The following is a 17,223-nucleotide window of genomic DNA, read 5'->3' on the forward strand; positions in this document are numbered from 1 at the left end:
AAACATCACAAAAACAAATAACGACACTATGATTTGGTATTCAAAGACTACATGAGCCAGTACTGCTTTTTATAGACTGACTGTAAATAAGTTCATCATTGAATCGTCGCCCTCTTTTGACTGTGACGCAGCATTACACCAACAATTAACGGATTTTCAAGGGCAACGTAAAATCCCGCCTACTTCCATTTGATTGGTCAAGGTTACCATTCTCGCAAGCTGATTGGATACTTGCACGTCAATTCAATGACGAATGCGGATGTTTAAGGTAGGAACGCTAGACCGGTGAGAAACGTGGGTAAACTCTAATGTATTTCCACCTCTGTGTGCTCATTCCGTTGTTTGTAGTTCGTTCTCAGTCTTATCTCGGTTTTTAGAAGCTAATGTGAAGTGTTCCTTATACATTCAGGCTTTTACCACGGGCTCTGCTCAAGGTGTTTGGACTAAGAGCTAACATTAGCTGCAAATGCTAATAAATGTGTGAGAGTGTCCCATCTCAGTGTAACGTCAACAACAGTGAGCTGTTCGCTTTTAAATTGCTGGACTGTTTGTCGCTGTCATCCCGACATGCCACTGATATATTGTTGAATTGTTTTGCAGCTAATTTTATTTGTGTGTAGTAATGCACAAATCGTAATTATGCCGATTTAATTACTGCTAATTAGACTGAGTGGTAGCAGCAGTTAAAATGTAAACAGTCTCATCTATGGACGTATTTTTAAAAGGTGTTGTGAAAGAATAGGTATCCTGCATTTTGTCTTTTAATTTAGTCATTTAGTCTTCTGTTGGACCACCACTAGGTGGCGGACGAGCTCATATTATAAGACAGCAACATAAAAGCTCTTCAGCACTAACGCCTCAGCTTAAGGCTAGACATTGGAAATCAATCCTATGACCTGATAAAGAAGTCATTGGAAGTGATAACGGTTTAGAATAGACAGGAAGTCATAGATTAATACTGTCTGTTCTGCATACTATGTGTTTGCATTGTTGTTTTTAATTTAAAGGTTAAATAAAGCCCACTCAACCACTTTGCCAAATCACAAATGATACTAAAATAAGAACAAACTCAACCATATGTACATTGCTTTTCAGCCTCTGCAATTCAAAAGGTCACTCCTGACTTTTCATAATAACTTAAGAATACTATTACTGACAGGTTATTATTACCGATATTGCCTCACACATTGCCCTTTTCAGTATTGTTGGACATTTATGCTTCTGAGCTTCTGAATTGCTTTACTGCTGAGGATCAATCATAGCTTCTCTCACCTTCTGTGTGTGTGTGTGTGTTTGTTTTTGTTCGCAGTGTTCACCTGAATGATGGCTGCCTCAGGGAAACTGGCGTCTTTCCGTCTGCCTCCCTTGCCTACTGTGGGTGAGCTGATAAAGCTGTACAAACTGCGAGCTGAGAAGCAGCTGTCCCAGAACTTTCTGTTGGACTTGAGGCTCACAGGTTAGTCTGCCTCACTCGCTCGTTCTCTTTCTTTCGCTCTATCTGCAGTGCACCAATACCCGCTTGCTCCTCTTCTTTGTTCCTATGTCTACAGTGTGCGCAAAATAGTGTGTTTTGTCAGTGCACTTGATTGCACAGCTCCACATAGCCTTGTTTCGTGGCATTGAAACCGACAGGCTTTTCTGTATGGGTGAGGTTGAGTAGATCTGCTGCTAATGTGAATGAACCAAGTCAATTGTTTGCAGTCCTTGCGGAGCTTGAGCCTTAATATAATTATCAGTGATGCAGTGCAGGTCTGATCTGCTCTCCTGTCCTTGGACAAGGTGACTTGTTAGATTAATGCATCTCATCTTCATCACACAGAGGCAGACAGGTATTGCAACCTCACACACTATTAATCTCAATTTCGGTACCCAAGACTCCGATATGGCCATTTGATTGGAGAGTATTGTGTAATTTATATGATGCATGAGTTGAACTAAGTTAGTATATAATTCACTGATTGCATGCAAAAATATTGATGAAACGCACTATTGAGTTGGTCATCCGTCTTCATCTTTTCAGACAAAATAGTGCGTCAGGCAGGCAATTTGAGGGATGCCCATGTGTGCGAGGTGGGTCCTGGTCCCGGAGGTCTCACCCGCTCCATCCTCAATGCCGGGGCGGCGGACCTGCTTGTGGTAGAGAAGGATACACGCTTCATCCCGGGGCTGAAGGTACACTGAGCGCAATGTTATCAAGGTCACTGGGTCCTTGAGCAGAGAAAGCCCTAAAACCTTCACCTGTCAGTTGCATGAAACCAGTTAATAATAATAATTGGCCACCCGTAGAGTTTGTTTGTTAATTTTTCTCATTTAATGTCATATCGCAACCATTTTCACAGCTGTTGTCCGAGGCAGCACCTGGGAAGGTGAGGATTGTCCACGGTGACATACTCACCTACAGAATGGACCGAGGATTCCCATCAAATATCTCCAAACCATGGGAGGAAGGTGAGATTGTGAAATCGTGCGAGCTGTTACGGTGGTTCTGTGCAGTAAATGCATGGACTGAACTGAACTGTGCACCACTGTGTGTGGTTCCACAGATCCACCAAACCTTCACATCATAGGGAATCTCCCATTCAATGTCTCGACCCCCCTCATCATCCAGTGGATGGAGAACATAGCTAACAGAACAGGGCCCTTCGTCTACGGACGCACCCGACTCACACTCACTTTCCAGAAAGAGGTCGCAGAGGTGGGTAAACACTGCTGTCAAGGTGTATATTTGCTTGGATGCATTTTTCTTGTCCAGCTGCCAAGAATCAGTCATTGAACTTAAAAAACCTTTTTAAACTGTGTGTTAAAACAAAAATGTATCAAAGCTTTAATACTCTATGTAGTCTGTCTAGCTCTTTTGCTATGCAATCACCACTGTATGAAAATATTATGTAATGAATAGCTTATTTTATTGTTATCATTAAATATTGATTTCTTTTTCCATAATTAATCATAACGTCCAACTAAAATCAAGAAATGTGGAGTGTTTTATCATTTAGGCCAGTCAAATCCTTCAAAACAGGATTTGTTTTTTCTATTAACCCTCAGAGACCCATGGGGATGTCTGCGTCCTCATCCGACATTGCTGTTTTTCAGAGGCTGTAGCGGGCTCAGTTTTAAAGCAAGTGAATGTAATGCTGTTATATGAAACTAGAAGATCTAAGGCATCCTTTGGTACCGACTATGGTGCTTGTCAGGAAGGGGGTTAGATCATGCTCCAAAGTTAGGCTCAGTTTTGGCTGGGGAAAACTAGCATGGCTATTTTCAAAAGGGTCGCTTGACTTCTCACCTCAAGGTCTCTTAATGAAGATAGATACCCGTGAGTCTCTCTTATGCAGACATGCTCACTTTATCCCAATCCCATACAGCTTTTGCCTGCAGTATATTTGTGTTATTGCCACCTATTCTAAAAATGGTCTATTTGAATATTTCTGCTTACTTTGTTCCCTACATAGTATTGTATAAATTAAGTATGTCTGGAAAGCAGAGATTCTTGTTGATTCAATGAGCCCATTTGTGATGAGGTTATTCCCCATAGTAGCCACTCCATCGTAGTGAGACCACTTTTTGAAACTGTGACCTCTAGAATAATCACAGCCTTGTGTAACCACAAACTAGACACCTAGGGCATTCAGATGATGTATTGCTCTCATAGGTATATTGACAATAAGGGGGTTTCTGAGATATACTTTAATTTTTTAATGGTGTTCCTGAAGGTCTTGGTGTTTCACTGTGGGATCTTAGACCATTTTAATCAATTCTTGCGTGGTCAGAAATGGTACAATTTTGCAGCAAATCTGTGTAACAAATGGTATCAACCCAGTGTTTGCTGCAACAATGGCTATGACCATCATATCATATCATAATATTCTAAGCCCTTATACACTGTAAAGTTTCCAAATTTGAATAGGCGCCTAACCACAACAACAATATTTATTACAGATTTATAATTAGAATAAATTGACACACACTGCTGAGCTGCATCTCAAATTAATCTCCGAGCTTTCAGATGATGTATACCACTTCTGTGCTGTTGACCTGCAATCTCCCTCTGAACATCCCCTACCCCTCCTAAAAAAGACAGAAATGGGTCTATGACACATAAAAACACAATTAGGACAAACTTAAATACTATTTTTTTCCCCTCAATTTTTTATCTTTATGTAATATGTTTGGTTACGAATAAAAACAACATTATGTGACCTCAACAAATTAACGTCGTCTTAGTGAATATGCACCACTAATGGGTATTAGTTTTCTTCTCCATCCAGAGGTTGACGGCCAGCACGGGCAGCAAACAGAGGAGCCGTCTGTCCGTTATGGCTCAATATCTCTGCACAGTCCGCAACTGCTTCACCATCCCTGGACGGGCCTTCGTCCCTAAACCAGAGGTAAGATTTCACTTTTTTGAAAATACTAAAATTAACCACATCAAAGAAGAAAAGCAATCAGGCAGTGTGTTAAGGCGTGTTTGAAAAAAGTACACGTGTACTCTCTCTCTGGGTGTTATTGAAATAGGATTTCTAATTTTCAGAACACAATTAGCAAAATGATGCTATGTTATGAGAGTCGAATGTTGATTTCAACCTTAAGAGCCAGTGCTGAAATAGCGGCAGATGGGCGCATTACTATTTCACAGTTCTAACCCTATTGTAGGATAACAGCGGGATCTCCTCTCATCTTCTAATCTCTGCTCCTCTTCTGGTCCCATCTGAGTCCCTCATCATGTCACCATCACTCATCCCTCCCTCACTCTTCTTGCTTTAAGGCTTCATTAAGACTGTGTTGAATCAGTGTTGTCTCTGTTCTGTCTTTGGACCCTTTCTGGGTTGTAATGATGCCTGGTGGGTATTTGAGATGTGGCGCGATCACACTGCGCCTTGTAATGAGGGCCTAGTTCTTTTTTAGGACCAATTTCTCTCTCTCTCTCTGCGTCTTTCAGCTCATGCGCGTGTATCAGTGGCGAAAGAAAGACATTTACTCTTACATAACATGAGAATGCCAGGATTTTTCTTTTTTTTTCAGGGTATGGATTTATAGTAGGACTAGGGGGCACACATTAAAAAAATAAAAGTACTGCTGCAAAATGTGAAATATCAGTGTTGTCTAATAGACAGCTATGTGTTGAGATTTCAGACACACAACTCTTTTGACAGACTCATGAGCTCTCTTACATCTTTGTACAAATGAAACCGTGTTTTTCTTTTCCTAAATTAAACGATAGGTGTTAGGCTGATGTCAGCGATGGACTATTGGTCCCTTGAAAATGTCATGGCTCTTTAGGAGACCCACTATTGGTAAATATTTAATCTCCTGCGTGGCTGAAAATGCAGCAGAGTGAATGGGACCAGTGCTGATTGTTCATTCTCTTAGAAGAAATAGCTCCCAATGATTATTTCATCACACTCAGCTGCCTTTCTGTGCATTTTTTTTTTTTTTTTTACTCCTTGGAGTTCTTTGTGTGTGTGGTTATGTCTAACTGTTAGCTTAATGGATTTCAACATGCTTGTCTGTTGCCTGAAAAAGTGCACACATCTGAGTGTGTGTTATGCATGCAGTATGCAAACGTGAACTAAGTGGACTTGCATGCTCGTGCATGCACTGCAGATGAATCCTTACCTCCCACATGCCCACACAGGCCATCTATCCCCACTAAATTCGTTTAATGGGCACTTGGTCGAACTTGCATATCATTAGGAGGAAGATGCATGGCTTGTTTGATGAGCAGGCCTCCTGCTGCTGGTGTTCCATATAAAAGAGTCAGAGAGCACATAGGCTGATATTAATGCTATCGTGGCTCTGCATTGTGGAGCCCTCTTTTTACTAGTATGCCATGTATTCATAATTCATAAAAAGCTCTATGGCTCTGCATTGTTTACTGGTGCACACACCAGAGTATTACAGTGCATGAACAATAAAAATGTCCTACCTGATTTACAGGACAACATCAAAGCCTTGTGGAGGGGGGGGGAGTTGGCTGAATATAGAGCAGCCATTTGTATATAAAGCTGCCTAATAGGATAGATAGCAGAGATTAGATAGATAGATAGATAGATAGATAGATAGATAGATAGATAGATAGAGATATATAATATATATATATATATATAATATATATATATATATATCAGAATATATATATACTATATATATAGAGATATATATAAGGAGAGATATATTAGGTAATATTAGAGATATATATATATAGAGATATATATTATATTATAGGAGAGAGACTATATAGTATATATATATTATATATATATATATATATATCTATATATAATATATAATATAGTATATATATAATATTATATATATAGTAGAACATATATATATATTTATATTAATAGTATAATACCTGCTATATATACTGCACCTAACCCTATATTAAGTATATACATATTATATATATATAGAGAGAGATAATTAAGCGACTTATATTAATATAATATATAATATAACATATATATACTAGTATATATATAATCATAATTATATATAATATAACCTATAGAGATATATATATATATTAGAGAGATACTAGTAATATTAAATATATTACATACTAATATACATACACAATAATATTAATATAAAAATATAGAGGAATACTGATATAGGGAGACAAATTGAGAATATACCGCAAATAATATACATAATATAGAGAGACTACCTATAGAAATATATATATAGAGATAGGGAGAGATAGGATAAGATCGATAGATAGATAGATAGATATACATATGTGTGTATATATAATCCGGATGCATAAAGAAGTATATAGAAAATACAGGAAGGTATTGTTATAGCATAAATGCATAAGTTCTAAAGAATACTATATTTGGTGTTCATACTGTAGACTGCTTATAGTGTTCTATTGAAAGCAGAAGGAACTTATAAAAATGATAATGGCTAAATACCCCCATTTCTAGGTAGTAGTTAATTAAAACGGGGAAGTAACACTGCCAAATATCAAAGGTCTCTCCCTCAATATCCCTCTCTTTATGTCCGTCTCTCTCGGTTACTGCAACATGCTCGTGCCTTTTCAGGGAGTCTGTGCAACTGTGACTCGTACCTATAGCCAATAAATCGGCTCAGTGGTCTCTAATTGTTGGAATTATCTTGTCTCCACTGAAGCTTTGGGATCACTGATTGTGTTAATAAAGCAACAACTGGGATTAGTTTTTGTCTGCTTTCGGCGCGTCTTTGTCGTGGTCTGAAACCTGAGGCTGTGTTCTGCTGTGAGTGAGTAAGTCATGGCTATCCTAGAACACGTCCGCTCAGTCATGTATCGATATGATATATCTGTATTCATGAATACTTCTGTAAGTGACAGGTTGGTCACCAATGGCAACTCTCCTACAAGCATAAAATAGAGAGCAGCAGGTGCAATACAACATGTATGAAAATTAGTGGAGTGTGAAAAACCTCTGATGTGGCTTTAATACTGTGTAATCAAAGAGCCAGAGAAAAACCAATGAAATGACTGAACCTTTCCGAATAACCATGATGAGCAAATAGCTTCAGCTTAAAGGCGCGGGGGGGGGGAGTGCGGGTTGATTCGTCGGTTGATTTGAACCTATAGGATCTGGCCAGTGCAGGATAATGGGATAATGAGAAAGGGAAATGTTGAATCCATTTTACATTAGCAGCTGCTGGGGCCCATATTGACGTGGGGTGGGCAGATTGGTTCTTATCCTCGCTGTTTAATCTGTCTGTCTTGTCCTTCTCGCCCCCGGACTGCACCTCTCTTGTGTCACATTGAGTGACTGTGATTGTCCTTGAAGGTTTCTGAGAACAGCGATTGGCTGCTTTGATGGTGTTCCCCCAGGCTCCGAGTGCCCTAGGTCTGTCCTGCTGCAGATCACACCTGCCTCCCTTTCCTTATTAGTCGCTCTCCTCCTGTTAATTCTCACAGTGACAGACAAATTGAGTGATTTTTAAATTGCTTCTGTCATTCACAGCTTTACAAATACCTGAAAAGGCTCTTTAAGGAAGTAAACTGAGAGTAGAAACTGCTTTCCTGCTGTTGCTTTAGCTGTTATACATATTTCTAATTTGTATTCTGGCCAGGGGTCAAGGAGTTTTAGAGTGCTCTCTTCCATCAAGAATCTGTGTCTTCAACACGGACACCCAGTCATTCAGTTTCATCTTCACAGCCTCTTTACGTAGAAAACAGCTGATTTGCTAAGATTAAAGAGTGCGTGTTGACTCCCTCGTCTCTCTTCCCCTGCCTCTCTTCCTCGACATTATAGATTAAAATCAACTTCTGTCCGTCACAGGCAGGTCTATAAGTCGTGCAATAGATGCTTCATCACAAGCAACCTGCTGTCACTTCTGTAGAGCTCCTTACAGAGCTCTGCATCTTGCTAACAATGGTGCTATTCATTAGAAGAAATTAGGCATTGAGAAGGGGTAGTGCGAGACTGGAATACTGAATAATACAGGTGAAAAAATTGTAAAAGAAAATGAGTTTGGAATGGAGGAAAAAAACAGATTGGGGATGACAATAAAAATAAAAGATGGATAGACAGGAGGCATTGGAAACTGGTGAGATACATAAATAAAGGCAAGAAAAGATGTCTGAGTCTAGGCGAATGGAAAATAAAATAAAAGCGTATAGAGTTTGGATGTGAAATGAAACAAAAGCTGGAAAAGGATGTAAAGGCAGCGTAGCTTCCTCCACACGAGTACAGAGCGCTAGACGACAGATTCATGACAGAGATCGATCTGAAGGGAGAGTGAGGCGTACCTCCAGCAGATGGTTGTCTGGGCCAGTCGTCAGCTCCGCTCTGAGTAATGGCTGCATCAGCCATCACCCACCAACTAACTGAGCCTCACAAGAGGAGAGCCCTACAGATGTTCGCCTTGTACACAGTCGCCGTCCAAGAGCACAGACCAGATGAGCAGAGTCTAAATTAAATTTGTTGATGCTGCATTGAGCATCAATTACTGCTGGCATTTGTCAGGGGGAGTTTGGACTACTGCTGTAAAAAGCCAGCAGATACAAACACACATTCATTCATCATATATTTTTAATGGGTCCTTTTTTTCAGTGGCTGAGGTGTCAGCAGCTTTTTCAAGTGTTAAAATGATAATATTCTTAGAATTCAGAGGGTGTCTCAGTGTGGAATGTGACCCACCTCAGTCCATTGTAATGCAGTGGCAGGCTCGGTGATGGATTCTGTCCCTGTGACCTGGAGTGGCCCGGCTCTCGCCTCAACAGTAAGAGTGAAAATCAACTCAGAGGGACTGCGCTGCTTTCTCACCTCCCGCCACACATTGTACCGGCAACACAATTCATCTAGGCCTATTCCTATCTCGCAAACGGGGTCAAACGCGGTATCAAGAGTATCGGGGAAAGTTATTTCAATGACTCGTGCCAGCGCAGTAAACGCCCGAGGGCTTGGTCTCAATACATCACAGAACCAAGGTAAAGAAAAGCTAAAAATACTCCCCTCCTCCTCTCTCCTTAAACAAAAATGCAGAGGTTGGCAGAGTTGGCTTATAAACATCTCCAGAGATCTATTGCTCCTCCTAACAAGAAACTGTGCCGAGCTCACTCAGAGTCAGCGCTCAGAGTTTTAGCAAATTCAGCTTCTGTTTAGTTTGTGAGCATGCCAAGAGAATATGCAGGTATTTTGAGGGATAATGCTAAAGCCCTGGCTACATCCCAAGGACAGAGGGTCAGCTTCAAATAAGTGAAGGGCTATGATACACTGATAACTAAAGAATCTGAAGAAAAGCCTCATCACGATGGGAGGCATCAATCTATAAGCTATTAATTTGAAGGGTTATATGAACTCTCCAATTTCAACTTCATTTCAGGCTTTTTGGAGGGATTGAAGGCGTGGGTTGGTAGTGGGTGTGTTGATGAGGTTTTTGTACATGTTCTCATGATTGTTTCAGCTAAAAAAAATATATACTTTAACTGACAATTGCGTCAACCTTTCTGTCCATGTGTCAAAGTACAGTGATCGTTTTTATAAAAAAAAAATTGTCCACACCTTTCAACCATTAAGCCTCCCTCACCTTCAGCTCACAGAATCCTCCCAGCCACACGTCCCGCCCCGCGCTCAAAGCTGAAATATTAAAGGGCCTCCTTTGAACTGTCAGAGTGTATTGTTTTCCTACAAGCGCTCCTTTTGTCATCTCCACAGCGTTTACTGCCTTTCTCAGCAGTTAACTGCTCAGCCAAGGTCGTTGCTATTATTCCCTCAGCCTCACACGAGCACCCGGGACCGCTCCAACAAAGGAAGGTCATTCTCCCTCAGTGTTGATGACCGCATTATATCTCCAATATGAACCTTCACGAGCATAACTGCTGTCCAGAACAAAGAGCCACGCATTAAGCACGGCGACATACAAGAGCGATTTGGGGGCTCACTCTGTTTTGAGTAATGTGGGGGATCACTAATGAAGTTTTGGTGAGCAGTGGCATGACGGCTCCCTAACATGTTCCAATATCCGTCTCGCTCTTTGTGTCTGCAGTCATGAATGGTCGAGTGAATCAAGGCTCTTTTGTGGGGCTTCATTGTCTTCAAATATTTCTTATTCTGTGGTTGATCTGTTGGAAAGGTTACATGCCCGGTCCAGGAGGTCAATAAAATAATCAGCGAAATTGACGTGGCAGGGAAGTTCAAAAGAGAAGAGCCCTGACGCATGATTAACCCCTTGCCTCAAAATGACAAGCGCTCACCTCCCCTCATCTAAGCTCACATTCCAGATCTGTCATAGCGGCAACTCGGGGTGAGAGCCTTTGATGGAAAATGTAGGTTAAATACACAGAGGAGCAGATCTTATTAGCGTTTCCCCACGAGAGGAGTAGTTATTTGATCTGCACTCTTGTTGCATAACCAAGAGGAGTGGGAGAATGAGAGAGAGACTTGAATAATCCATGTTTGTTTCAGGAAAGCACATTCTCACTCAGCCGGTGTCGACGAGGCTCCAATCAGCTGTAATGAGAGCTCAGGAAAAAAAACTATTTAATAAGCGCTCCATCTCGAGTGTATGGGCTACAGTGTATGATACAAGTTGAGGAACATAATGTACAGTATTCTGATTTGAAACTAGCTCTGATTAGGCTAAATACATTTTTATTCAGCAAGTTGTGCAAACTTTGATCATTTTTAGTAGAAGTTGTGGTTTTAACATTTATTTTGTTGACGTTAAGTTCAGGTGGAACCAGAAATTTTGGCACAAGGGAGGCCAATTTAATGAAACACATTTGCAGGATGTGAAGTTTGTTTCAAAGTTTAAGATCTTTATATCAAAGTCTTTATTCTAGATAATTTCCCGTGTTCATGTGTTTGTGTCCCGTTTCTTCATATCATGGATTAAAGCCTAACTGATACGATACACAACAGGCCAGTACTGATAGGGTTTAAAATCTCTTAATAACAATCAGCCAATACGCACATAAACATGAACAGTTTTGATTGGAACAATTTGACATGTAGTTTTTTTCATTTTACAGCTGAAAAATAAACTTTTCAGTAGGTGCAACTTGTAATTATTTTCATTTTTGAGTAATCTGCCAATTATTTTCTTGATTAATAATTTGAAAATTGTGAAAAATATCCTTATCACTGTTTTCTAAAGCTCAAGGTGATTATTTTTATGTTGATTGACTAATCTATTAGTCATCTATTTGCACCTTATGTAAATGTGTGTCATACACAACCATTTACTGTATGTGTTATTATTTGATGTTGTGGTCATCTTTAATGATCATCAGCTCTACTTATTGTCAGTAAACTCCTGACTCTGAGTCAGATACACCAGACAACTGAGATAACTCCCATTCCTTCAACCTCCCAAAAGTGTTGTTATTTGGTTCGTCTATTTTACTGTCATCTCAAGAAGGAATTATTAGAGGCAGTGGGAGTGATATTGAAGGCAGAATTCCTTTTTCAAAATCCATTTGCACATAGTAATGTTTTATGGATGCATATTTTAGTTGGACTGCTCTGCTCCTGGGTGCTGGCGTATGAGCTGCCTGCCTGCCTACACTCGGCACAGCCTGTACTATCCAACAATCTGTAGATTTGGCAGGAGGATGAATGCCATCTTCATCCTTATCAGCCGCACACATCAGAGCACACATCAGACTACATACAGTAGGTATGTTGCTTTCACAAAATAGTTTTATTGGTAAAAAATAGAACTACTTGCACAAGCACATTGAGACAACTGTATCAGAACTTGTGAACTGTTCATCATCACAAATATGCTGTGGCAAAGTAAGAAGTGCTAAAGCATCCACAAAAATAAGCTGCAATTATCAAAATGATAAATCAATGTCTTGTTACAGTATATGCAGGAGAGTTGTAACTCTTTAGACTTTTAGGACCTAGTCACTTTGCACTCTGGCCATTTATAAGCTAATGAAATTGCGTGCTGATGATCAAGCTGCACAGCCACAAAAAAGAGAAATCTCTAGCTCGTATTTCCCCTGCTGAATCCTATCAGACAGAAGTCGTTCCCTTTATTTTCCAGAGTGCCAGTTGTGTTATGAATTTGTACTGGTCCAGGGAGCTTGGAATGCTCAGCCATTTGAAACAAACTGCTGTCAAGTAAAGTAACACAAGCAAAGGTGCATTGATTTGTCTTCTTATAAAGAAGATATGGTATGAACTTGATATTGTATTTTATATTGAAACAATCAGAGGGAATCCTGATCCCTCAGTAAAAACAAACACATTAACAGCATAGATACTTGTGTACAGTTATCACAGACTTACAGTGAACCAGAATTCCTGAAACAAATATATTATTTTTATTCATTTCGAAAAATATCAAACTTGTGTCTTTCCAATTAGAATTCTCATGCCCAGTGAAGTCTTGCTGTGCTTTGGGAAATGAGGATATAAAGAGGATTTAAAATAACCCTCGAAAGCTGCACTGGACTGTACACAAGCATCTAGTTGACTTGAGACTTAGTCTGGCAGAACAAATCACAAATCCATAAAACATTGCTAATGTATAATTCATGTACAAACAACGCAATAAAAAAATAAACAGAAAGAACTCCAGATAGTATTAAAACGTGTCCTCATGAGACGATTTGGCACATTCTCGAAACACTTAACGTGTCAGTATTAGTTGATGACATGGCACATTCTTTACTTTGTTTATTGCATTGGTTATGGTGCCTGGGCAGTGAGTTATTGTCAGGAGGCCAGATCTGTCGGCTATAGTCTGTGCTGGGCAAGATGGCTAAGACAGGGTGGGGTAGAAACCCTGACCCTAGAGGGCTGCCAGGGCCGGCAGTGGTGCCCACAGAGATGCCCGTGGCGTGCAGGCAGCAGCCTGCAGGTGGCGAGCTGGGCTTAGCCATCTGCTCTCCCCCAGGAAGCTGCATGTTTATGAGAGAGAAGGAGAGAATGTGCAGTTCTATACATCACAGCCAAGGCCTGTCTCAACCACAAAAACAATATTCCTCCGATATCCCTCCCCCCACTAAAGAGTAGACGAGCTCTGGAACATGACTGTGTGAAAGCTTAACAGTGCTACTGACAATACAGAATGAGTAGGTGGGAGTTTTGTTTATGCGTGCGTGCGTTTTGGAGCGGCTATGCTTTCAACATGCATCAGCTTTCTCTTGTCAGCGATCACATCCATGTGACATGTGACACAAACAGGACAGAGGGAATGGGGACTGACAGGTAGGAAAAAGAGGAACGGTGGCATAGTCAATTGGCTTCAATTTAAGACACTGAGACCGTCTGCAGGTGCAGGCTGGAAGCATATGCGCACTGCTGACGCACTTGGAAAACAAGTCACATATGGAGAATGACTCAAACCTTTTTTAGCTTCCTGCCACACAGCTACCCAGTCCACCATGACTCGAGAAGCTTCTCCTTTTCTGCTTCGTTTTTTTGCCTCCCCGCCGCTGCACCATTAAACACCCTCTCATCCCTGTGAGACTACTTGCACGGTATAGACACCACAGCAGTGGGCAGCGTTTTCCACGTACCAGGGATGCTGCCTCGTGTCACTGGCTAATAAAGGGGATTAGTGAAAGTAGTGTGAGCAGAAGCTCTGATTAAAGCTTATGGAGCCATGGCAGGGGAAAAAGATGCCCCCCCCCCTAAACAACTTCAAATCACTGACTGACATGCACATACCCCCAGACAATAAAGTCATTTGAATGCCGAATTCGGTTTCCATGGCAGTGCAGAGGAGGATGACAGGAGTGAAAAGCACATGCAAAATGCCGGCGTGTCTGAGTGTTTACTGTGTACAAAAAAACATACAAAAGCATGAGTAAGTGTGTGGGTGCGCACATCTGAGGGCGTACAGGAATGGGTAGATGGATTGGGATGGGTGGCTGCTACTTACAGGCAGTATGTTGTTGTTTTTTTTGTCTGGGTGGAAATACAAAAACAGCATATCAGATAGTCCCCTCTGCTGAAGGGTTGAATCTCCTTCTATTAATTTCTCTCCGTCACTCTCATATTTCCACCTGCAGAGAGAGAGGCAGGCAACTGCTTGTCTGCCTTTTCTGTCTCAAATCCAGCCCAGCAGCCTTCATCCACTCCTCCTGACAGTCCTCTTTGAACAGTTACAGCAGGGTAATGTTTCTACAGCTTTTCAGGCACAGGCATTTTGTGGCTATGTCTCAGTCTTCTACCAGGCATTCTGCTGTATTAATACACAGACAGGCTCCACACAGCATGCTTTAGAGGCAAAATATCAACATCATTCTAGTAGCTAACAAAAATATGACCATTTATTTCAATCAGTTCCACGTAGCATTCTAGTGGATAAGTATACGAAAAACTACAATGGCTTGCTATGAAAGGGTTTCCACGTACTGCTCTCACGTTATATTGCCTATTTTGTCAACTGGGAGGGGACCAAACGATTGTAAGTAGCAGCTAAATGATTGCTTTTTTTCTTTCATTTCAAACCTTTGGCAAGGGGGAAAAAAATCTACACAGAAGGCTTCCTTATTTGCTTAATCCATTCCCCGGGGAACTCTTTCTGTGATTTACTGATGAAGGATGTCTGCATTTGGTTAGCGGCTGCCTCCGATGCTGCAGCACCTTATCCTGGCTCCTTACACATTCACACTGTTTGTTCCAAGGCGCTGCTTAGGGAATACCTCCACTGCTTGTGCTTGCAAAACAAAAAAATGTAGAAGAGCAAGATAGAGGAGAAGGGAAAATGAATTCAAAGTTGTTGCCCTCCTTTATCATTTTTTCTCCACCTCCATCTGGAGTAAAGCCTAGTGTGTAGCATCAGCCGCGATGTTTCCCCTCAGGCTCGTCTCCCTTTAGCCGTAGCGCACGCAGCGCTGCTTTATTACACATAGTCCTGCAGGCTGTAGCCAGTCTTATTGTCTAATGGGGAGAGAGAGCAGTACTGGTGCTGGAGCTCCTGCTGCTGCTGGAGCAGCTGTTGCTGCTGCTGCTGCTGCTGGAGCAGCAATTTGTCAGGGGGAGGGAGCAGGACCAGGTCCTGGGGGCCGTGCCTCTTCCCCGAGCAGGACATACAGAAGATGCACCCCCCCATGAAGAGGAATCCTGCGGAAACAAAGGCCACGTACACAGCACCCCCAGGCTCAAACTTATTGCTCTCGGGCACACTGGAGTCCAGGAAGTTAGTGATGACCTCGTTGGTAAACCAGGAAGCAGGCACCAGACACAGAAAGCCTGCAGCGACAAAGCAGCCACCGCTGGCGATCGCAGCGTGCCGCTTGGAGCGCCGTCCACCTCCCCAACGTGTGCATTTTAGTCCCAGGGATGCGAGGCAGAGGCCCATGGCAGCCAGTACGCAGCAAAGCACCATGGTGGTGCGAGCAGTCTGCAAGTATGCAGGCAGCGAAAGCACAGAATACTTGAGTGTGCAACTGAACATGCCTGTGCTGTACCATGTGCAGTCCATCCACAGACCCTGCATCTGGGAAATTGCTGTGATGATGTTGGAGCCCACGTCGGCGCTGACCTTCCAGTTGGGCAGCAGAGTGGCCACCATGGCTCCCATGATGCCCAGCAGCGCCAGGACAAATCCAAATATCTGCATGCCCGTGGATGCCATGCTTCTTGTCAAGTTGATGCCGCTGCTGCCGCCTCAGCCCTTGTCCTCGCCAGGCAGCATTCACCCAGCGCCAGCCAGGCTCGTCGACCCCACTGACCAGCCGCCTCTCTCTCCCTCTCCCCTCCCTCGGTGGTGGTACACCAGCTGCCAGTCAAATCCCCAGCTCCTCAGCTCCTCAGCTGCGGCTGCACTGGACTGGAGGAAAGAGACGGAAATCAGAAATTGAACTGAGTGGGTCCCCTCTCGCTCGCTCCCTCCTTCTTTCTCCCCTCATTCACCTCACACAAGCACAGACTTTTCTGGCTGGAAACAAAGGGGCAGCACGAAGCGCGAGAGATAAGAGCTGGCTCTGGCTGACTATGCTGTAGGTAAGCAAGACACTGTGTGGTTTGCTGTGCATGTGTGCATCTTCTATGTGCTGCCTTCTCCTTCTCCCTAGCGGAGCCCCATAGAGCTGTTATTGGAGAGGGAGAAATGAGTTTGTGGTATTTGCAATGCTCAATAGCAATGTGGACTTAAAGCTGCAGTGCCCTCACCCCCCTCATATACTGTATATTGTAGCACTTTAATTTCAGAGCTGTTTGCCTAATAAACTGAGCCTACCTTTTTTTTTTTAATCACACAACAGTATCTTTAGGTAAAGTACCAGTTTATTCGATATAGTCCGTCGCTAGAATTAAACTTTGTGAATGTACCAGTTATTTTGGATTACTATTTTGTCGGACTTCCCAGCCGGCGCTTTGTGCTCTTTTCTCAAATAACAATAAATAGGTCGTTCCAGCTTTGAATACATAATCTCGAAGCTCAGTCTAATTGTTTGCTGTTGTTTTATGATCCAAGGAGGGGGAGTGGGAGTGGGAGTAGGGGGGTGTAGAAAAGGCGATGTTGAAATAATCCCTTACCCCGGCTGGTGCAGAGCTGGCGCGTCACGTTGTTCGCAGTGATTCCTGTAAACACACACAGTCGCACACTGAGAGACCGTGGGCTGATGAGGGGGCGAGGAGGAGAATACAGCCCGGACCACGGATCCATTCAACCCATCCATTTCCTTAGCAACAGTGAATCAGAGGACATCCCCGCTCTGTAGAACACACAGCCCTGGCCGCAGCCCGGGAGAAATAACCGTAGCGCTCTGACTGTCTCCCTCTGTCTCTCCTTAGCTCTCTCTCTCTCTCTCTC

General features: G+C 42.3%; 2 protein-coding genes across 3 annotated transcripts in view; one reads left to right on the plus strand and one right to left on the minus strand.

The window, feature by feature from the left end:
* Nucleotides 1-240: 240 nt before the first annotated feature.
* Nucleotides 241-17,223, plus strand: part of tfb1m (transcription factor B1, mitochondrial) — a 26,387-nt gene continuing 9,404 nt past the window's right edge. Inside the window, exons 1-6 of one of the 2 annotated variants that reach the window (XM_035674169.1) lie at nt 241-268; nt 1,310-1,456; nt 2,021-2,172; nt 2,340-2,448; nt 2,544-2,695; nt 4,269-4,388. In XM_035674169.1, coding sequence (XP_035530062.1) covers nt 1,321-1,456; nt 2,021-2,172; nt 2,340-2,448; nt 2,544-2,695; nt 4,269-4,388 — 669 coding nt within the window. In that variant the 5' untranslated portion in view covers nt 241-268; nt 1,310-1,320. Of the gene's footprint in view, nt 295-1,309; nt 1,457-2,020; nt 2,173-2,339; nt 2,449-2,543; nt 2,696-4,268; nt 4,389-17,223 lie in introns of both variants that reach the window. The other variant, XM_035674167.1, reaches the window with a different exon arrangement.
* Nucleotides 12,160-17,217, minus strand: LOC118337240 (claudin-20). The gene is made up of 2 exons (XM_035674170.1): nt 16,947-17,217; nt 12,160-16,239 (listed from the first exon to the last, which is right to left on the minus strand). Exon 2 carries the CDS (start codon nt 16,042-16,044, stop codon nt 15,310-15,312), a length of 735 nt encoding a protein of 244 aa, XP_035530063.1. The 5' UTR covers nt 16,045-16,239; nt 16,947-17,217; the 3' UTR covers nt 12,160-15,309.

The sequence above is a fragment of the Morone saxatilis genome, unplaced genomic scaffold (assembly GCF_004916995.1).
Source record: "Morone saxatilis isolate NCDOM2014 unplaced genomic scaffold, NCSU_SB_2.0 Contig3, whole genome shotgun sequence".
NCBI lineage: Eukaryota > Metazoa > Chordata > Actinopteri > Moronidae > Morone > Morone saxatilis.

Bases quoted from the DNA above. Each gene is read 5' to 3' on its own strand.
- LOC118337240 (XM_035674170.1), bottom strand. From the start codon at position 16,044: ATGGCATCCACGGGCATGCAGATATTTGGATTTGTCCTGGCGCTGCTG.